Source organism: Antedon mediterranea, chromosome 1 (assembly GCF_964355755.1).
Source record: "Antedon mediterranea chromosome 1, ecAntMedi1.1, whole genome shotgun sequence".
NCBI classification, from domain to species: domain Eukaryota; kingdom Metazoa; phylum Echinodermata; class Crinoidea; order Comatulida; family Antedonidae; genus Antedon; species Antedon mediterranea.
The window spans coordinates 19,457,623-19,481,773 of record NC_092670.1 but is presented as its reverse complement, the minus strand read 5'-3'; the positions used below and the strand labels follow the sequence as shown (position 1 = coordinate 19,481,773).

The 24,151-nt window shown below is 31.5% G+C and overlaps 1 protein-coding gene across 3 annotated transcripts in view; it reads left to right on the top strand.

The window, feature by feature from the left end:
* The first annotated feature begins 808 nt into the window (after positions 1-808).
* Positions 809-24,151, top strand: part of LOC140060760 (extracellular serine/threonine protein kinase FAM20C-like) — a 34,495-nt gene continuing 11,152 nt past the window's right edge. The window contains exons 1-6 of one of the 3 annotated variants that reach the window (XM_072107112.1): positions 809-892; positions 4,419-5,084; positions 13,787-13,914; positions 15,319-15,397; positions 19,625-19,717; positions 21,192-21,304. In XM_072107112.1, the coding sequence (XP_071963213.1) occupies positions 4,585-5,084; positions 13,787-13,914; positions 15,319-15,397; positions 19,625-19,717; positions 21,192-21,304 (913 nt within the window). In that variant the 5' untranslated portion in view covers positions 809-892; positions 4,419-4,584. Of the gene's footprint in view, positions 893-1,815; positions 2,066-4,418; positions 5,085-13,786; positions 13,915-15,318; positions 15,398-19,624; positions 19,718-21,191; positions 21,305-24,151 lie in introns of those variants that run through there. The other 2 variants (XM_072107106.1, XM_072107120.1) reach the window with 2 other exon arrangements.

Genomic DNA, 24,151 nt, shown 5'->3' with positions numbered 1-24,151 from the left:
ATCTGGTTATAAAATAAGCGATATTTACCTTAATATTTTAAGAATATCGTTAGAGGCTATATAGCAGCTAGAACGTTTAAAGATATATTGTCCCCCTACAAAAATAATTTTTTTACAATTTGGTTGAATATGCCATTTTAATGGGACATACAGTAATAGTTATTCACTTTGACCAAAAACTGGATGAAAAAAAACAATATTCTTCCTGAAAAAGATTAAGCAAAAAATAACTAAACTATCTGTCAGACAATGGTTTTTGGTTAAAATTAACTGTTTCTTTTGTCTTTTTATAAGTGAAATAATATTTCACTTTTTATGGAGAACATACATTTCATTTCATCATTTCGGAAATTTCCATGTGAATTAAAAAAAATATCATCGAACCAACCAACAGTACATATACTTATTTACACTATAATATATGTCTATGGGTAAGATAATTGTCCACAAGTCCCTAATGAACGATGGCAATTAACCATGTTAAATGACTGGCCTTATAGGATTAGAGATGACAAACATGTTCAGTTCATAGGTTATAAAAACATATTTTACTCAAACCATGAAATGCGTGATCGGCCTACAGATTTTTTTCAATATTTCCCCACAGATATAGATTATCACATAAACTTTGGTTTGTTTATTGGGTAGGCGGGGCTTATCTGTTATGTAGCTACAGCTACCGCGCGTACACAATCCTGAACTTAAATAGCTAGCAGTGACATACTTGATTGTAAGGAGAAATAGTGACTTCAGACGTTTAGTGCCTATCTGTACTTATTCGGTAAAGAAGTGTAAGTTTAATTGATATTGTCTGTAAGTTTGAAATTGACAGGCCTAATAACATTCTGAAGAAAATGGCAGAAAACGGATGTTGTATGCGGAATTATTAAAGGTGGGCGCTCCGTTTTGTTTTGAAATTTTATTTACATGATTTACTTATGCGCTATATAAAAGACTGATTTTCAAAATTTGTGAATACAAAATTCAAGAATGAGGCATTCAAAGTTCGGTTAGCGAGATTGAGCGTTTGATGTTTTCTTTGTACGCCGACAAATTATTGGACAATGTCAACGAACGTTACCGTTACCGACCAACAAATGGCTATATTAGGCTAGTCCCTACTGAGTCACGAGAATTAATAATAGGGCTTATTAATCAAATGAATTATAGGCCTATATCAGTCTGATATTTCAAGTAATATAGCCCACGTATCATATGATTCTGAAACGAAATATTATTATAAAAACTTTAAGGACATTGATGATGACGACAATCGCGTCATTTCCACTACGTATTTACCGCAATTCCATATTAAATAATGATTTAATGCTTTTTGGTGACGCATAGGCGGTTTAGAAGTGAGCACACTGTCCTACTTTGCTAAATGCACGCAGGCCACCCCCAAATTCTGGGTAAAAAATTATAAAGAAACTTAAGACAGTCTGCTTTGTTTACATGTTTAAAAGTGACCGTGTAAAAATAAATATTCTCCCTATCTATAGAAAACTAGATTAAAAACAGCTTTAGTCCACGAAAACAGGAAAATCAAACAAATCGTGGGGCATTGCAGCAAGCCGATATAAATGTAGCATCGGAAGTAAAAAAAACTCGTTGTAGGTATAAATTGATTTAATGATTTAGCTTATTATTTATGTGAAAATGGTTTTTTTGTAAGGGGGGAATTGTATGGTTACAAAATGTAACGCATGCGTAATGCGTTTGAAGAACATGCATCTTCTTCATTTCACACGCTGTTGAATTGTATGAGCGAACTTTCTCAACCCGAGCCAATTGCGGTGGTGCGGGGAAACTTAGCGGAAATCGTGACTGCAAAGTGAGCGCTTACTCATTCGTTTTTAGACATGGCGCTCTCACCGTAATATATCAGGTTTGTTATGAATTTCAAGCGATATTGCTTTGTTTACATGAATTTGTAACAATGAAGATGTAAGGTATATTAAGCAGGTTTCTGAATATTGATTTAAGTTTATTGTTGTAGCTAGGCCGATGATAGGCTGCAGCAGACTATCGTCTGAAGTAGCCCACCGTGTCATTGTGCTTTACGGTAAGTACGGACTCTCGGCATGAAGTAGTGCAGTGCGGCCTAACAAATGCTATGAATGGGCTCAATGAAATCACGAATATGCATCCTAGCGGTTTAATTGTTATATATTAATACTGTAATTTAAATTTTCTTAAAATGGTCAAAATAACAACACATGCCTGTAATTCTAAACTGCAGTTTCTCACTGCATAAGATTAGCTGCTATTTATGTTGTGTAATATCAATTTACTAGCCTATTAAATTTAATAAAGCAGTCTCTTTGAATTTAATATGTTGTCTTATTTACATTAAAATTTTCATAAATTGTTTGAAATGTTGTTTTTTATTTAAGAAATATTGACTTTTTTTTCCAGAAATTGTATTTGTTGCCATAAAGTAATAAAATCATACAATATTCATTTCTTTTTTCAATTTAGATTCTACTTTATAAAGCAATAAAAATATACAATCTTGTACATTATTTTATTGTGCTTATAATTGTAACTAGGCCAGATTTCATATTGATAGCATAACTCTACAGTAAAACTATAAATATTAATATATTGTATTTCAAATGTCTATTGAACTTGACTATTCTAAAATATACTGTATGTATGAAAATAGAGAGGGGTTGGTATAAATGCTTAAATTTGTATGAAAATCATCTTTGGGAGTATCCAGAATTTTTGTAACAGGAGGAATTCAAAGGCCTCAATAAGTACCTCTACCAAATATATTAAATGAGAGAGGAGCGATGTTTGAGTGCTCACTAAACCAGTTTTTAAAAGTGCTAAAATAGAGAGAAAACAATGGCATGCTCATCTTATGAACGGGTGAATGATGTCTCCAAATCTGACGTTTACAGAAACTTTAAAATGACAAGGCCCATTGCCTTTGGATCGACATTTGTAAACATTGTTAATACCTACCTATTGAGTATATATCAAGACTATAAGAGAAAAAGCCTATTTATATGCAGTTTTTACTGCTTAAAAATAAATAAGTTTTATAGCAAAAGTCATTACCTCAGTCATTCATGTAAAATAAAAAATGTCTGTAAACACTATTATATTTTCAAGCTTTAATGTGTATAGATTTTAAATAATATATCATCCTAAACTATACACTAAATGACCATATTAGTATTTATATAGTTAAAGTTGGGAACATACACACCCAAATGTAATAGGATATAAGATAATAACTAAATCGCTCTCATTTATCGTTCTTCATGAAATTTGCCAATTTGACACTTAATAAAATGCAAAACCATTAGCAAAGAAATAGGATACATAATTACATATATGGGAATATTAAATACAAAAAAACAGTGTTTTTATAAACAATGTTCAAATAAAGTACAATACTAAAGGTTGTCATATTGAACTGTACAGTATATAGAATACATGAACTATGTACAGTATTCAGGTAGTATTGTAATATGCAGATATTTAAAGAAAAAGTGTTTTTTTTTTATTTGTAAATTGCCTAGATATGTAAATCAACATATTATGCAATATTTCCCTATATTATAAATGTAATGTTAACGTTGATGTACATTTTTCTTTTCAGAATCTTTTCAAATGAACAGTACATTATCATTAAATATTGAAATTACAGCAGTGTTCGGGTGCTTGCCAGTGTGTTTTTTTTCTGGCACATATTTATTTTGTACAGCCTTCCACTAAACCTAATTTTTTACAACATCCACCTTTCGGTATAGGGCCTACAAAATGTTATAACCCACTCAATTTATGTCGCCCACTCAATTTTTTGTGAAAAAGATTTTTGCAGAGTTATCAATTGCGTATTGATTCAGAGATATATGTTAAGACTTGTGTTAATTGCCTACAGGTCCAAAGTCTAAAGCTCTGTCTACACTGTCGAACTACTGTAGCTTGACAAAAAAAGTGTGATGTGCCTAATATGGTAGTGATATGCCTAAATATGGTAGTGATCATCTCCATATATGAGCATATCACATTTTTTTGTCACATAAAGTTTGATAGTGTACTGTAGACAGCTTAATTCGTTGACAAGCCTTAACATTTTCAATACAGTATTAAACCACATTCTTTAGTGGGTATATAAAATTTAGCTTAGATTTGGTTCCCACTAGGATGCAAAAAAAGGATGTAAGTGCAAAGCAAGTGATCACAATTCGCATAATCCATTGCTTGGAATAGGTCAAATTTACCTTTGTTGTGCTTACATCCTTACCTTTTGGCATAGTGGGAACTAAGTCATCCTGGGTTTTAAAATAATTTTAGCTGACTGACAATTCTACAAGGAACCAGTGTATAGAATGTTCTAGTTGTATCTGAACCTTTGATTACTGTTTTCTTAATCAATATTTTCTCTTTATTTCTTCTAGTAATAGCCATATCAACATCCAAGTGACGATGTTACATATATGTAATTGAGCTCTTTGATGTGTGTAGGCCTCCGGACATTTTCTGTGAGAGATGATTAAAAAACTTGCAATCCGCAGACAATGAGGTGTCTATGTTTATAAAGAAAATTGAAGCATTTCCAGAAGCATGAAGCTTAAACAGAGATTCGCTGTATTCTCTGCACTCATAGCATTTGTGTTATTAGGCACGCTATGCTACTTAACTCTAAATGATATCGAACATGGCGGTAGTAAGTCAAACAAAATCAAGGAAAAGGACTACATTCACCCTCAAACTGTTTATGATCCAAACCAAGTTGGCTTTCAAATACGTAAAAAACTAGACAAAAGCGACTCTCGATCAGGGTCGACAAAAAATAGCACTAACAAACCAAATCAAGACAATGCCTTAAATGTAGCGAAATTAGAACAAATGTACCAGGCTCAGTCAAATCGTTCCAGACCGCATGGCTTTCCAGATGAAGGGAACTTTTTTAATATTTATCATAAATTTTCGCGTTTTGATCCAGCAATTTTACCAAAGACAGAGGGCAAGTTTAATGCGTTATTCCGGGATTACCCAAGTTCGAACTTGGTACCAAAAGAAGGACTTGCTACTTTATTAAAGCCTCGCAAAGCAAGAAAGGGGTAAGCATGAATTTTATTTATTAGGCATCATCAAGTGACCTAACAAATCATTCTGCAGCCTTAACTGTCTTTCACATAATTAATTATTATAATTAATTTGAACATTCATTATTTATATTAAAAATTAAAAGATTAACCAGGGATGAATCGAGTAATATTACAATCTAAACATATACTTTTCCTATAATCAGCACTTAAAATCTTGGTTTTACTTCTACCTAAGTCAATATACTGTATGTCACTCGCTATTCTTTTCTTTGTAAGAACAAAATTCTATAGCTAAAAATGTAGCCTGTACCAAGGTTAAATTCAGCCAACTAAAGCATTAATAGCCATATGACATCCAAAGCTATATGACATCCTGATATTATTGAATCAAAGGTTTATACTTCTCTAATCAACAGGGAGTTTCTTAAGCCTACTTTAATTTTCCTTTTCCTTCATTCATTTCTTTAACATTACAAAAATACAGTACCTTAAATCTCTGTCTACATTATCAAATTAGTTTTACAAACAAAATTTGATGTGCCCAAATATAGAAGTGATATGCCCAAATATGGTAGTGATATGACATCATCATGTCCATATATGGGCACATCACATTTTTTGTTACATAATGTTTGATAGTATAGACAGAGCTTTATATATTAAATGATACAAGATTTGTGTATGTGAATGTACAGTATCATTTACAGTCCTACAGTATCCTATCTTCCTGCTCCTTGACTTAACCTTTGCACATTTATCGCCTGTTTTTAGGAACTTTTTTCTGTGTTACTTTGAAGGCATAATATTGTATGCTACAGTACTTATACTGAGAAAAATGTCCTCCTAAAATTTGAATTCTATCACAGATTAAATAACTACCATAGACTCTTTCACTACACAGGAGGTAATATTACTGTTTCCCGGTGTGAAAGTGGTTAAAGAATAATCATTTTTCCCAAATTGGTCCCCATTTCACACAGAAACGGTAAAATTACCAGACGTTGGATACTGTAATAAGTACAGTAGTCTCTGACTTTTACTGAAATATTGCCATCTCACAGCTCTGTGTGAAAGGGTAAATTACAAGGCAAGGATGTAGGGTGTAAATATACACTGTAGTAAAGGCCTTCTGGCTTGGATCATTCTATTTGTTTCTTGAAGTGTTTAGAAAGCACATCTATGGTGTGTATTTGTTAAGTCAAGTGTACACGATATGAGCATGCTTAATTAGCCGTTAAGTAATTACATTTTATCCATGAAACGTGATGGAATAACACTTTTGTCATTGTAGTTTATCGATTAGTTAGTGGAGCTATAGCTTGTTGCTTGGCTTCAAATCATACGGACCTAGGTTCAATCACGACCTATTCCATTTGTTTTTCTCTATAATCATATACAGTTTCTGTAAAACTGTGATAATGAAATTATATTAGAGTACATTGACATATAACAATACATCTGTTATTAATTCATTTATATTAACAATTTAGTAATTAATTGAAACTCAAATCATTAATAGTGATTTAATATTTACATAACAAAAAGACATTCAATACTTGAGTTTTAATTAATATATTATGGAATCGTGACATTTTACAGTGACAGATAATAATTACTTTTGGCAAGTTCATGAATATTTAAAGTACAAGTGTTTGTTGCACATGAGTTAATAAAACCTGTCATTATGTGTATTCTTGGAGTAATTTTCAAGTAAAATGATAAATTCGTAATAAAATTTGTATGCAAAATCATATTTATTTAATTATTTTATTACAAATTTATATATATTTACTGTATAGTATATATAAAATTCAAAAGGCATACATTACTGAAAAATAGACAATGCTGTGGAACCAGTATCATGATACCAACCAGTACCATAGCATTGTCTATCTTTCAGTAACAGTGGTTGGATCTCAAGCAATGGACCAAGACATTGCAGAGCTATTCAAGGTTAATACTAAATCTTTCTCAGTGCAAATATATATATATATATATCAGGGCTCGAAATTTACTTTTTTTTCGACTAGCAAACTTTGCTAGTTGTAAAAAAATTAACTAGCAAAATCAGCAGCATAACTAGCAATCACAATTTTTTTTCGGTAAAATAGTTAAATTCTACACAAATCTGAATTTATTTAGGTGTAGACCTAGACCTAGCTAGGCAAAGCTGTAGTAGTAGTAGTACCCTTTTTAGCCAAATTAAAAAAAGATCAAGACATGCTTTCATGCTAGCCAAATCAAGGGCGTTTCGGCCTATGGACGATTCGTCCCGAGACGTTTCGGCCCACTTTTTTTTAGGTCGAAACTTTTAAAATTTGAAGCGGAACAAAATTGACTAGGCCTATGTATAAAATATTATTGCCGATGACAAAACTGAGTTTTATATTGTTTATATCCAGACGTAATTAAAACATTAAATTTAATTGCCACCGAGCGAAATTGGTAGGCCCTAACTAATCCGTCCCAAGCTACGCCCGCCTCACTCCGCCATCTCTCGCGCTCCACTCGTCTCTATCCAGGAAATTCCCTATCGCACGAGAGGCATGATGTTGGAATAATAGTGGGCTGATCAATAGTTTGAAAACAGCTTACGGCATTTCTTAAGTGAATTTTTATTCAACGTATTCTTCTTTGATGAATCCTTTGCTCATTGCTATGTAAAATCAGTAATTAAAGTTGTGATGTGAAAGTGTGTGTAATTTAATTCCACAGGTAAACAATATAGGCGTAAGAAAATCCATCGCACAAACAACAGGACCTCGTGGTGTGCCGAGGAGACGTTCTTCTCCAAAATTGGAAGAGTCCATTAAGTGGGGGGGTGTTTACTATTTACGAATCTATTAAATACGCGCTTCGACCACTGTGTAGGCAAAATATTTATTTCGTTAAATCCCTAAATTGATAATCGCGTATTCTGTAATCAGGTGACTGATGATGTAATCCTTAGCGACGTACTAAATGCACATGCTTTTGTGTTGGGGAAAAGCTTGCTGTTAATATAATGCACATCGTTAACAACTATGCTACCACATGATTCACGGTGCTATTCGCGTTTCCTTGACGTAAATTGGCGGCGTGTAAATGAAACAATTGTTTTCACCAAATTGGTTCCTATTAGCCGTTGTCGACATAGCGATTGGCGGCTAACGTGGCTAAGCTAAAAAGTATGTATTTTTTCAAAAATTACACTAGCAAACATTTGCTAGTTATGAAATTTTCAACTAGCAATTATCAAGAATCTACTAGCAAAATGCTAGTTTGCTAGCGTGAATTTCGAGCCCTGGATTACTTTTTTTAAGGTGATGGGATGAGTTACTAAATTTGTATTCAATTTATGTTTTTAATGATAAAATATGCCATGATAGTGTGAAAATGACACATTGCTTTTAAATGTCAAAGGTCACGTAATTCCATTAATTTAGACTTACGGTAAAATACTTTTATTACAGAACTTAGCATTTAAAATGTAAATTTACTGTCAGTCTGAAGATCCATATGTTGACTTTATTATTAATTAAATTATTTATGATTCAATTAATCAATGTCTGCAGTACAGTCCGCGTAACCTGTCTCATGTTTGCACAGCTGGTGGGTGCTACATTAATTTATTCAATATTTACCACATCAGCCTACGAAAGTCTTACTACTACAGTACCTGTACTCCTTTAAATCTTACTATAGTTTTGCCGTATACATCACACGTACAGGACCATTTTCCATCCAGAAGATGATACTAATACTACTATATTGGTACACATTAGTGACAAGGAGATCAATGATAAGATTCGAACCAGAACCAAACAAACTTTAGGCTTACAGTTCACCTTATAATTACTACTACGAGTGCAGTATTAAACAATGTATTCAAAAATTAATTTTTACTTCCACCCCCTCGCCCTCAACACGCAAATGTAAATGCCCTACCAAATTTGTTTCAAAATTAATCATTTCATTATTTAAACGTCCATTGAATTTCATTATCAATTGAGCCTACGTTGGAGTTTGGATTCTTATGAGCAGCCCATATGGTATCCATATGTTTTTTGATAATATATAAATATCATGAGTTTGCCCTATCTTGTAGATAATTTTCGCATCAATCAATCGGTCAACTTTTAGACTTTGCTATTAAAGTTTGTCCATATGTTTTCAATTATTCACATTCTGAAACAATTTATTCTTGATGGAATATTTGAACATCATTTTACAGAGTCGTAGCCACCAGTACTGTTGGTAAGGTTTCAACGTGACCACTTTTTCAGAGGCCTTTGACAAACAATTGCCTTGAAAAGAGATTGTTTCTTTTTCTTGTGAAAACTGCACAACTTTATTTCTTGGGCCACATCACTGTTTTATACCAATACATACATTGCCAACATTTACTTGTCCATCTAAAGAATTCAAAAGAGATTTATAGATGCTGTATGTACCGTACTGTATATATAAACTCCTTCTGTGCAGCATGTATTCTAAAACAATAAACAATCAAGACAGTGGAACTGGGCTGTTTATTTTTTATACAATTTTGTTAAAAGCTAAAAATTAGAACACCTGTATTTCAATCCTGACTGCGGTTCTATCACAGAAATTCTAAATTATGTTCTGCATGTCGTTTACATAATCACTTCCATCTCATCAAGTTCAGTGGTTTAGTTCGCTTCAAATAGGTATGGAATTCCGTAAAGAGAAATTAAATGAATGGTATTTTGAGTAGAATATAATGTATGTTTTGCAGCGTTTTCATTGGAAACTAAGAGGTACAATCATATAGCAAAGTATAATGGAAGCAACCTTTTATATGGATTTCATCAATATGAAATTTCTCCATGTTGATGGATAAATCAAGGTTTTTTTTAACTACCTTTGTTTGTATTATTTTTGTCCTATCTCTGCCATTACTACTGCTTGTCACGTTTCCTCAGTCACCCCTTTACTGTTATCTTCTACTTTGCTCCATTTCTATAATCCAGTTTTCCTTCATGTTTCCAATATATTCAACCTATTTCCTGTGATATATTTAAAAGATCATTAAGAATTTACCTTTTTATATGTTTTTTTCCTTTGGCATTGTACTCTCTTGTATACTAAAGTAGGTGAATTTATGTATAATTCATTAACCAAATATATGGCTTAAATTAGGCCATATGGGCATTAAACAGTGGTCACCACAACATCCTCAACATGCTACTTTGTTACACAACAGCTTTATATGCGCTTATGCTTATGTTTGATTAACTGTGGAGCTATCCATGGTAGAGATTAACCTTATTGTATTTCACATATCGAACTGTAAGACGCCAATTGCAATGAAATAAATTCATTGAGACAGGAAAGCCATGTTAAGTACTTTGATTTGAAATATTTAAATTTTCTTTGATGCAGAAATGGCACCAAACTTAAGGATATAATACAGATTATTTAATTTATTTATTCTGAAAATTAGTATGATTTAAGCATGAAGTAAAAAAATGGTTTAAGACAAAAAATTGTGTGGAAATACCATCAGAACATTCTAATTCAATACTTTAATATGTATAATAATGTTTGGTTTTTCCTTTACTATCGTATGTGTAAAAAATGAAATCAATAAATATAAAATAATATGAAATATAAAGTAATGTAAAAACACGTGAAAAGAAAAACATGGTTCAATATATAGGGATGGGCTTTTCCCACAAAAAGACAAAAACAAAATATTGTATATATAGGTTTTATCCGTGTAATTTTTTAACTGAAGTCTGAAATTAACGGCCTACTTGATATTTATAATCGTGTTAGATTCAAGCAGACAAACAAAACGTGCATATCAATGTTTTCCGTCTACAAAATGAAAAAAACCTCCTTATTTCATGAAATGTTAGTACATTTTATTTGCAAAAAAACTCCAGAGAACGGATAGACTTAACACGTTATCTCATATGATCAATTTTAATTATGTTCGATCTTATTGCAAGTCGATGAGGTGATTAGTTTGGCCAACAGGTTTCAATGTTTTACTTCTCATAATGTTGGATTTCTTCCAACTTTCGAACCTTTTCAGCCATCTTAAATTTCCCATGTAATGTGTTCATTAAAATCTAATCTCAACTCATACCACACACAACTGTTTATTCCATGCTTTAACTTATGGTACTAACTAACGGAAGAAGTTATTCTGTATTTCTATTAAAAGGATATACTTGTGCCTTTTTACAGAAAATAGTTCCCCAGGTTCCCATAAAATGGGTGAAACTTCGAAACTCACTATACCTCTCAAACTGAGACCAAAAAAAGGTTGTCAGTATATTTATGTATCAAATAGATACCTTATAAATATTTATTATTATTACTGCTGTAAAATTATCAAAGTTATTTCCATTTCAAAGAAAAGCAAGAATAAATTGATCATATCTTATAAATAATTATCTCATCATGTCAAACAAGTCAACTTGAATCCACAAGAGATTTGAACCAGATACGTTATTCGTTAGTCACACTGTTAAAGGTCTCTTCCATACAACCTTTAGATTATTGCACCCTCTGGCATCAGTCAAATGAAATCTATAAAAGTAGAGAATAATTATTATTATTGCCGTGGAGAATTGATAATAACGCATGATGATTATGTGAACTCTTGTGCATTCTATAAATGATCTTTCATTACTGATGAACAATAACATTTCTAGTTAAAATCTTAAGAAGTTGACATCGACTTGTAATAATGAATAGCCAGTCAAATTACTAAAGTACAGTACGCTGTTGATAGTCTGTTTAAAATGTTAAATCTTTACAGTAGTTTCTTTCAGTTTTAAACTCCCAGGTCGCTGTTTAATTAAAAACCTTTCCAAATATAAACTCTAATAAAGAACATTTGTTTTCTTGTACACACTGAAGATGTATACAGACCTAATAGGTAAACTGACTCCAATTAGAAACCAAGAATCATACATACCAATTATAACTCTTCTTCCAAGATTAATCTATATTTATATTGTTTAGCAGGAATTTAATTATTTTTCTATATCAGATAAGTTGTTGTTGTTTACACTATAGTTTCCTGGTAAATTAATATTCTACAAAAATATATTCATATTATATTTGAGCTCTTCCTTTACTGCATAAATTGAGAAGCCATTTCATATTACGTTGCATTGTCCTCCGAGAATTGAAAAGTTAAGATTAATTTTATCATAGTATCTTGGAAACTGTGATTGATTCTACCATCAGATTTTCCGATATATGCCTAAAGTTGTTTAAATTATTCTCGTTCACACTTTTTCAATTAAGTGACGTAAAATACAATTATCTAAGTATTTCGTTTCAGCATGCAAATGCTAACTGTAGAAGACAGACACTTTTCAGAAGATTTATTTAAGTAGCTCTTTTAAACGCTTATACATGTTGCAAGTCTTGCTTCAAAACATAGATATAGAGACTGAGTCACAAATAGTTATTGAGTATGTTATGCGCGATTTGAACGATTTGCGCAATTTGAAATTGCGCAAAAAAAATCCTTGCGCAATTTGAATTGAAACATGTGTTTCAAATTGCGCAAGCAACGTATTAAATTGCGCCAGTAATCTGCAAATTGCGCAAGGTTTTTCGACAGATTGTGAAATCATGCACACCCATATTTTTATAGTAATTTCTAAGAATGATTCAAAATTAAAGATAAATATCGCATTTCCTTATTTTAGTAGTGCAAATATTGTTATAAGTTAGCACACCGTCGAAGAACCGACGAAGGAAAACGAAGCGGTGGTGTTCCACCAGGCGGGCGCGGCGCGGGCGGCCGGCTATACTACTCTAGCCTAGCTAGGGTCTGGACTCCTGATACTGACTAGGTTACATGGCCTAGCTTAAACTAATATTAAAAACTTAATTTTTACATTTATTTTGATTTATTTCAAGTTACAGTGATAATATTATTTAATTGTAATAATAAATGTTATGTATTTATTATACACATGTTATCTTCGCATTTATTATGTTTTATTTTGATTTATTTAGTTTCCAATAAATTATTATAATACCGATTGTCTGGTAGAATTTTGTTGCGCAATTTGAAAATTTACAGTTCGTTTTCAAATTGCGCAAAGGTGTCATATTGCGCAAGAACTATCTTGCGCAATTTACAAATTGTGCAGCGCAATTTAAAATTGCGCAAAGATTTTCTTGCGCAATTTGAAATTGCGCAAGTTGATTGCGCAATTTGAAATTGCGCAAAAAAATCCTTGCGCAATTTTAAATTGTGCAAGAATTCTTTGCGCAATTTCAAATTGCGCAAGGATTTTTTTGCGCAAATCGTTCAAATCGCGCATAACAAGTATATTAATTCCTCATTTCACTCTTTATTAAATTGAAATATGTAAATATGTTTCATGCCAATTATTATTACACAGTCTATTTCATGCCTAACTTACCTGGATAAACCAACAATAGTCCTTTCTCCTCAAAGAGCGAGATATATTAACTCGAGAAGTAGAAATTGTTATTGAAGACTTATTACTACACAATTATTCACCATTCCTAATTCTTATTTTAACACCAATTTTCAATTTGATATGAAACAGAGAGATTAATATTTTAAAACGATGGCCTTGTGTGTTGTTTTAGTGTGTAATATTAAGACATTTACTCACTCACTTATCAATATAACTCTTTTTAATTCTGTCCAGAAAATCCATGTTGTTGTTGTACAAATAACTATCCTTCATGATTTTCTTTTTCAGACGTTATCGAATGCGGGTTTGGGAGGAATTTCAACACAACATAAATCGTTTCGAGTTATATTCTTTCAATAATTCAAGAATTGATCATTTAATGCAGTATCTACGACAGCATCCAGTATTTGAAGTCGGTAAGCTGCCTCACAAACATGCTTGAATAGAGGTGGATAAATAAATTGAGAATTGTGTTCATAATTGCAATGTTTGCACTTCCTAATTTGAATCTTGATTGCACTTGAGAAATTTGTATTGGAAAAATTTCAACACAACATAAATCAGGCGCGGATTTAGGTGGGGCTAGGCCTTAGCCAGTATCCCCTCCCCACACCTCAGATTTAGTAGCCGAAATAATAACTATTTTTATTTTTCTGCAACCTGATGGATGGATCATTTATGAAATATTTAGACCCCCCCCCCCCCCCACCTAATCTATAATGCTGGATCTGCCCCTGTAAATCATTATGAGTTATATTAATATATAATATATATGTTTGTATAGAAAATATTAAAATAAATAAAATATTATTTTATAGTTCAGTAAAGGGGCGGGGCAGGAAATATTATATTATCAAGCATGGGTGTGAATTATCATCGAAAAAAATGTGTAACCATTCTCTAAATGCGATTCAATTGGTCAAAAGTGAAATTCGGCTTATAAAATTTTGTTGAATTGCAATTTCTATTGAGCATTCTCAATGGTAAATAAATCGATCTTGATCTTAAAACCTTGATGCCGCTAGTAGTATTGGCTGTACAGTACAGCCAACCATTTCCAACATCTTGAATTAGATCAATTTCCCACTTAATTGTGTTTGGCAACAATTGATTATAATGAGCGTTACCTGATAATTAATCAATAATTGAACAATTATATCGCGGTGAAATTATATTATGTATATACAATGGAATTTGATATGATTGAGTCTACTTCGTGCCAAGCTTACTTGCATTTGTGCACTTAACTGATAAGACAATTGATGGGTAGTTGAAAAGTAATTAACTGTTAATATTAAATTATGAATTTTTGATTAAAATTGAATGATGTACTAATAAATAATTAAAATTAAACAAAAATAAATAAATTTTAGTTTGTGCACATTATGAAAAAGCTTGAAAAATGTTTACTGGGACTCCAACCTACCTGTATGATTTCAAGATAGCTAACCTGGCGCTTTCCCATTAATGGCTAATTCTATAGGATTAAATTTCCAATTAATTATAGTTGTAAATTTCAATTATAATTTAGTGTTTTAGATTATCTTCCTTAAATTAAACACACTAATGGTTCTCATATTAATGTTATTTTCAGAATTTATTTAAGCTCTGTCTGTACTGTCAAACTAGTAGTTTGACAAAAGAAGTGTGCCCCCAAATATGGTAGTGATATGCCCAAATATGGTAGTGATATGCCCAAATATGGTAGTGATATGACATCATGTCCATATATGGGCACATTACATTTTTTTGTCACATAAAATTTGATAGTGTAGACAGAGCTTTAGCCTATAATCAAATATCTGTGTTGTCTTTTTAAGAGGAGAAACAAGGAGGAACTCAAATAAAGCTTGTTATTGATTTTGAAGATGGTGGCCAAGCACTCTTTAAGCCTTGGAAGTAAGTATTGCCTACTGCAGGTACTGAAGTATGTATTAATCTTATATTTAAGCAAGATGTCTAGAGCAGCTTTAACCTTACCGCTCTTGTTAAAGCTTCAATACCGTTTTATATAATATTATTTTATGAATCCAAAAGATTGTTTAATGGTATTGGTTTAAAAAAAAAAGTAAACCGCACTAACAAAATATTCATAACAGGTCAGCATTAATTTTTCAATCACAGAAATAAAAAATATGATAAATTTCTGAAATGTCGGCTGTCTATGATGATCAATCTGCAATTTAATTCAGAGTTGTTTCTTGATTTGCCGAGCGAACTCTGTTTAAACTTTCACTTACTCTTGGGGACAAGATTTGTTGTACGTCATTCGCACATTCCCCCTGGGGGGAAATTTGTGGTAATTTTTGTCATAAAATTGTAGTTTCCATGTCTTAAGCATTTTACATTAGTGACTATAAGCTGCACTTTGCTGCTAAAATATTAATAACGTTTTTAACTCCATATCTGCATTTGTTCTTATTCCTAATATTGTTACAATTAATCATTTGTACAAGAGTGGATTAGGTAGCTGTATGTTGCGTACCTGCTAGTCCAAATTAAATTAACAAAACTATCTCACTTTTTAGTGATTTCAGGTTAGTTAAATAAATGTTTATTCATATATAGTAATAATATCAGATATTTATTTGTTTCTTTATTAATTAAATCTATATTTTCATCATAATTATTCATACTATTCATATAACAAAAATTATAGAATGAAAAATTCTCCAATGTATAGTTGATGTCGTACAAAACTGAAATGACATGAGAAAAAAACAGATCATAACAAAATGTCAATAAAAACAAAGTTGAAGTATGCGTGCCGTTAATACATTTATTCAAAATCAAAGAGTAGCCGTTACGAGTTTCTAATTCCGTGGGAACATCAGAACTCTAATAAATGCCTCATTTAATACCTCTACGGAGTATACAAACTGTGTTAGAATATAAAACAGAGTGGATGTAAATTTATATGTTCATCGGATACGAAGCTCAGCGATATTGCATGTTGTTGCAACCATAAATACTTCGTCAAGGGAAGTGATGTGTTGTAATTCATATATTTGTGCTCAGATCACCTGGTTTATATTCACAATGGTGAGGTCTTGGTTATCCCTAGAACTAGGAAATAATCAGCCCACTAGCTATTGGGTTTCATCTAGGGTGGATCCAGTATTATAGAATATGGGGGAATTGCTATATATTTAATAAATGATAAAACTATCTGTCGGGTTGCAGAAATATTTATTATATTTTAAAACGATGCTGTTTTCTAAAGCCTGTTTAGCCTCCCGCCTAAATCGGCGCCTGTTCACAGAGACACAGAGAGAAAATGGATAAATAATAAACAATTAGGAATAAATGTAATGAAGACTATGTTTATTATGAAAGTTAATTAATGAATTTGTAAATAAATTACCTGTACTGTATTAACTTATGGAAAAGCAGATTTTAATTAAGATGTAATGATGCATACGTAATTTTGAGGTGAATCCATTTGAATTTTGAATACAAAAACCATCAAGAAGTCAAAATTAATTAATTATATTTATCTAATTAGTAAATGTACTGCAGTTACTGCAGTAAAACAAAACTGCATGATGCTTTCAAAGTTCTTTTCCGACAGATTCAAATGAATTCTTATGAATTGGATTATGTAAAGGATATCTTTATCTTACATTTAATACCCGTAATGTATTTTTATCTAACAAATTAGTTTGCCTTGTGACATTCGGCGACTCTATCAAGTTGTTATGCTTTCATCATCGAATGATTTATGTTCACACAGAATCAGATTACAGTGAAATATTATATGAAATCATTTTTTTCATAAGCATGTTTAAAGCGCAACTGATATTTTCAGTATGAAAACACATGGTTGGGAATAGATAATTTAATAGAAAATAATAATCTAAAGTGTTAATTGAAAACATATTTACCCCACTCTTACTATGATAGTTGTTTGCTACCAGTTTTAAATGTTTGCTTTATTTTCATGATGACTACATGATGTTGTATTTTATGTCTCTTTTCAACATGTTGTGATTTAACTGTATAGTGCATTAAGATATTCATATGCAATGCACTATATATAAGAACCAAGGCCCCAGGTGAGTAGGATGGTCAGGTGCAGTTTTTGGAGGTAGAAACAGAAATTAACACCAATTACCATCACACAACCAATTTTTACTTAACACAAAGTTCTCCACATCCTTTTTTTCTCAAAAAGTACAATATCTCAGTCACACAAAGTGATTATATATTTGGAGTCTATTAGATGAATCTTTCAGAATTAAATTAAATTTTCTTTTATTTCCTAACTTTCTGCATAAATACAAAATGATTAATGAAATACAGTAAATTAAAATCAAAATCAAATAACATTTAGTAAAGAAAAACTAAAGAAAATTACTGTATTTTTTACAATTGGAGAAAGGAAAAATTTTATATAAATGTATAGCAATTATAAAGAAAACATTAAAATGCCAATTAACTAAATGGTTTAGACTAAGTGGCTATAATATAAAATCCTACCAATCGCTCAAGGGTATTTTATAGTTCTAAAGTAATTAGACATTGATTTTTAACGAGGTTTGATAAATTGTAAATTATTTTTAGCATGGAAAAATCATAAATGCTTTGTAATATTAATTGATTGCTGTTCATATGGTATTTGTAGCAATTATTTTGTGTAATTGTGTTATATTTTACCTGGATATATTAATAAAATTGAACAATCCATCAGTATAATAGTGAAAGTTTATGAGTTGAATTGGGAGAATTGTCATGAGTTGAAAGATCAGCTGTTCTAGGTCAATTTTTAATGCTTTTCAACTTTCAATAAAGATGAGGATATCTGTGAGAATGAGAAAAAGTCCCCCCAACCGAGATTCGAGCCCAGAACCTTCTGCTTGATATGCATATGTCCTAACCATTAGACCATTGGGGCTTTCATGGTATTGTTCAAGCTCGATTGGATAGCGACTCTTTAACACTCTCGGTGTAATATGGCTGAACAGCACTAGTCCCTTAATTTTACACACTCGCACCAGAGATCAAATTTTATTTATATTTGGCAATCTTCCAAGAAAAATTTCTGTTTTTTTTATTTTGATGATGGACAAATAAGAATTTAGTGTTCAGGTTGAGCTGAGTAATTAAATTAAGGATTTTGGCCGTGATTATAGATAGCGCAATTCTACAGGTGGTTTTTCAAATGTGCAACAGTCACCAGCATCACATGATACAAAATTTAAACAAAATTTACATACAGCTGTCATGATAGAATTAAATAGAAACACTAAATAGAACTGTTACCATGCAATAGAACTAATAATGAATGTCACATAATACGAACTACTACCAATCAAATGGCAACTCTTTTGAATTATCAATGTATTGTATTACATTACATAGGTAGTCATCAGTCATTGTCACATTTAATGCATAATCGAGGATTAAATAGGGATCAACAGATTAATATTGTAAAATCTAAAGTTGGATTTATAATCACCATAATACAGAGATAAATCATGATCATATAATATGTTTAATCAGCATCATCTTTAACTTCTATAGATATCCTTACTACCTGGTTTGACGTTTGTTATACTAATATCAATATCTTAGCAGTCAGTTTTAAGTGGCAATGAAAGCTGTAATTTAATTCTGCATGTACTAATTACACCTTTCTATCAATGCTTACGTGCGGGCCAGTCACGCGTTACATGGGTTTACAATCTTTATTGTTGTCTACATAGCCAGCGATTGACAATTTAACTGTCAGAAGATTTATTGTACTTTTTGTTGCAAACATCTAATAAATCAATTGTGATGTTCTACTGCATCCCGTGGGAAGCAATTATTCTTTAAATATCGTTTATGGTAAAGGCAAATTTAAATCCGTCTACATTGTCAACAATTTTTATCTATTTTGTCTCGCAAAGGTTTATGATGAGAATTTTGTCAGGAGAATCGTCTCCCTGGGTGAGATTTATTGATGAGGAAAATCTTCCTATCCGAATTTGTATTTTTACATCTTTGAAATTGCTTAAAAGTGTAATATACTGATGGAACAATATAGAACTGAAGGGAAGACATTATATATTATCAAATTTCAAATATATAGCGTTACCAGAAAGCCTCTGGGGAAGATTTTTTAATATTTATATTTTTTTGCAGAGTGCCAAGAGAATATGAGACGTTACCAAATCATTTTTATTTCTCTGATATTGAAAGGCATAATGCAGAGATAGCAGCATTTCACCTAGACAGGTAATAATCAAGATCATGATTATCATTATCATTGTTTATATCATACACTCTTCAATATATAATATGATATACATAGTTATCTGTATACAGTATTATATACAACGGCCACAACAAATGGGTGCAGTACAAATGGAATACCGCAAAAAATCAAATGCAGGAAACAGAAATGGGAAGGTCACATCAACTGTAGACAGGTGGAGTATAAAACAGTTTGTACACCAATGGAAGGAAAAAGAATTGGAGAATGGCAGCGGAAACAATAAATAGACAAAATAAAAAAATATTAGGGATCTGCCAACTGGTATGTAGAACCTGCGTGCTATGGCTTTTGTCCAGCAGTTGACTGACGATGGTTAAATGAAGATGATGATAGTGATGCTCTTCACTGGCTAGTTGTCATCTCCTGATTTTCAGCAGTTGACATCACTTTCACCAGTTCGCATCACTGTCTGCAGTTGACATCACTGTCACCAGTTGACATCACTGTCATCAGTTGTCACACAAAATGCTCTGCATAAAGTCTTTACACAAGTCTTTTGGAGTGGGAAGAATCTGACAGGATTTGTACCCAGGATCCTGTAGACATTATAAACGAACTGTCAACCTACAACTACTCCACTGTCAACAATGACAATGTTATTTACTTGTCAATCCTGTAATTCACCTTATACATCACATTTAATTTGATTTGTATTGACATTTAATTTCCTGTTAAAGATGAAATCAAATTCTATATGTCCCATGTGTGTTAACATACTGTACAAGTATGTTCACTGTAAAAAACTGTTTGCATATACAATAAATTAGACTAGTGATCTGTGTCCCACCAAAGAATCATTTGCACAATTTCAGTACAATTGTCATATTTGGCAAAACAGCTCCTTAAAGCAAAGCTACAGCAGTTTATATTATTGTTGCTAAAATTTTCTACTGCAGTTATTACAGCAATTACTGCAGTTATTACAGCAATTACTGCAGTTATTACAGCAATTACTGCAGTTATTACAGCAATTACTGCAGTTATTACAGCATTTACTGCAGTTATTACACTGAATTTGCTGTTTTGCCAGATCAACTGAAGTAAATATTTTACAGAAGTACACAAGCAAAATGAAAGACAAATGTATTGCAAACCATATACCTTGTATTTTAAAAATATTATCTAAATAAAAAGTCTATCTAGTTCCAAGTTTATTGAATTGTGAACAAGTGATGGCTAATTATAGCACAGGATATAGCCTGTCACATATGAGGCTTATAAAGGGGGCTTGTATGGTTCCTTTATGATGCCAAGAAAACTTTAATATTATTATTGAATAACGTTTAAATTAAGTTTAGTTTTTAAATTGTGCAATACTTAAAGATTATGATCTTTCTGAATATGAACTTTGACATTTTTTGTTTTAAGTTGTATTTGTGTAAAGATTCAGGCCCAATGCTAAATCTATATATATGAATATTTGTGTTTTGGTAGAATTCTGGATTTCCGACGAGCGCCACCGGTGGCAGGACGGTGGTTTAATTTGACGTCTGAGGTTTATGATCTAGCAGATGCATCACTCCGCAAGACATTTTTCAGATCTCCAGGTGGGTACACTGTTATCTCGTCATTTTTTTAAGAATTCAATCGTAAAGATTAAAATTGATTGCATCTGACGTTTGGTGTTCTTAAATAATCTTGCAAATTCCATTGACGTTAAAACACATTGATAAAGACAGAATGCTATTACATAAAGTCAATGTTTCACAAACTGTCAAACTTAATGAGGCTCATTAACAAGCTTAACGAAAAGCTGAGTACGTAAGAGGTGCTAAATTTGCTTAAAATGATTATTTGACTTAATCCTTGTTCAGACGGTGACTGCTACAGTAATCAACAACTAGACATTGACAGCATTCAACTTCAATTAGTTTTTCTATTTCCAGATTTTCGTAGAATTTATATTTCTAATGTTAAATCTAAAAAGTTTTATTTGCCAGGAATGTAGTCACTTTTTCCCAAGAGTACTCTCAGATACAAGAATGCAAATTAAATACTGTATATAGTCACATAAAATCCCATGCATACTTGAGTATAATTTCACCCCCTAATTTTTGCCAAAGTTCGTACCCAGGCCCCCATTGGACTATACCATTACCTGGTTATATATCAATGGCCCAACACAGAACTGGGAATACAAAAAAAAACTCACAAATAAACAACAAATTTAAAAATCTTTATATTTATTCAGTTCGACATTAGTCATTGTAGTTAACAAAGTAAAAGTACAAAATAACAAAATAAAATATGTTTATTTATTCTGATGACCTTCAATGATCACAGATGAATATAATTTTGAATAACCAAAAGATGTTGGTTGTTCATGAAGGTTATGCAATACTTTAAAACAATCACACGTCTTTTATTAATTCATTCCAGAGATATGAATGACAAAATTGATATTAATCCAATGAGTTATCAAATAAGAACAATATGGTTACAATTGCGTATTAAAAAATTATAGATTAATACAGGATAGTGATAGATAACACTTGAAGTTATCTTTTGAAAAGGATTTGTAATCTTGGCCGTAGAAAACTAGGCCAAGCACCTTATGTTGCCAGAAGCAGTGTTGTTTAAAATAGCTTACGGAATCTTACATTGCTGCAAAACATATTTAGCGCATTAGAAGAGTTTGCCGTTCAGCATTGCAAACATTTATATCAAGGTTACCTGTGCCAGAAAAATAACATTCATGGCTAAATGTAGGATGTTTGTAATGTGAACATAGATTATAATGTAGTTTAGAACATTAAATTTAAGATTTAGAAGAGAGATCCACTTCATATGACAGCATTTTGTTTGATTAAAGCACCTGGTTCTCTGTACTATGAGTATGTCTCCAGTTCAAATGTCTACCATAACAAATAATATAACAAATCTGTTTGATAAAATCCATAAATACGAGTATGGATTAGGTTTTTAAAAATAAATATATTCAACCTGGACTTACTTATTATTAACAACAAGCAAGTCCAATTGAATAGATTTATCCTTCTAAACATCCATAAATATTTATAGAAACATTTGAAAGCTATTTTTGTTTAAAATTTAATTTAACAAATCTGTTTGATAAAATCCATAAATACGAGTATGGATTAAGTTTAAAAATATAAATATATTCAACTGGACTTACTTATTATTAACAACAAGTAAGTCCAATTTAATAGGTTTATCCTTTTAAACATCCTTAAATATTTATAGAAACGTTTGAAAGCAATTTTTTTTTTATTAATTTGTTTTTATCATTTCTATTATTTCTAGTTAAACATAATTTTATCCATACTTATACCATATAAAACATATTTGTTTACTTGTTGATATTACCGTTTTTTAAAAACAAACAGAATTAACGATTTGTGCTGTTATTGTAATAAAATTACCATTTATTTATTGAATTAAAATGTAATTACATGGGCTAAGGTTGATATATTTAAAAGTACCTTTTTAATTACTCAATTAGAAACATTACATTTTCTGAACATCATACCCAAACCACAATAACCTTTTGTCTAATATTTTAATCAATGTCAAGGATAATATTAATAAGAAAGGATGTTTTGTATACCTTCAGTTACCATCCTCCTTATAGGGTCAATTTAAAATTCAAAACTCTTATATTATTAATAATTATTCATCATATTTTAATTAGCATTGTCAAGGATGATGCTGTACTAACCATGGATGCACAGTGGCTTAACGGCTATGAGCACTCACTGGCCCAGAGGAAAATAGACATAAAAATATTTTGAAAAGGGCTAAAAACGCCCTAGACCTCCAGCGTTGGGGGGCCACTTAGGGTTCCTAAGTTATGCCCCTGTGGATGTGTAATGTACATCAAACTAAGCTCTGTCTACACTATCAAACTAGTTTGACAAAATAGGTGTGATGTGCCCAAATATGGTAGAGATATTCCCAAATATGGTGATATGATCTATCTATCATGGGCACATCACATATTTTGTCACATAAAGTTTGATACTGTAGACAGAGCTTTACACATTGCTGTTTTTTTATCATTGGCCTACTTTGAAGATTCTATCTATTTCTATAAAAACTCTTGTTAACACACCATGCCATCAAAATCAGCGGTGTGCGCCCCGATGTGTGTAAACTCCGTTTTTCTAGACGATGTGAAATGAATACTATTTCCTACTATAGTACTTACCCACCACCTTCATTATCCTATGGTTTTAAAAGTAATTTCCCATACATTTCATTAAGCTAGAGTTGGTCTTATAACAACCCCAAAAAATAATTCCCATGTTCATCAACTAATATTAGTGTTACCTAGGCCATGTTTAAAATGGAATGCTTAAAACAGTATGTTGTATAAATTACTGCCTACTTTGATAATAGAAGACTGTAGTATCTACTATGTGGAGTAATAATTA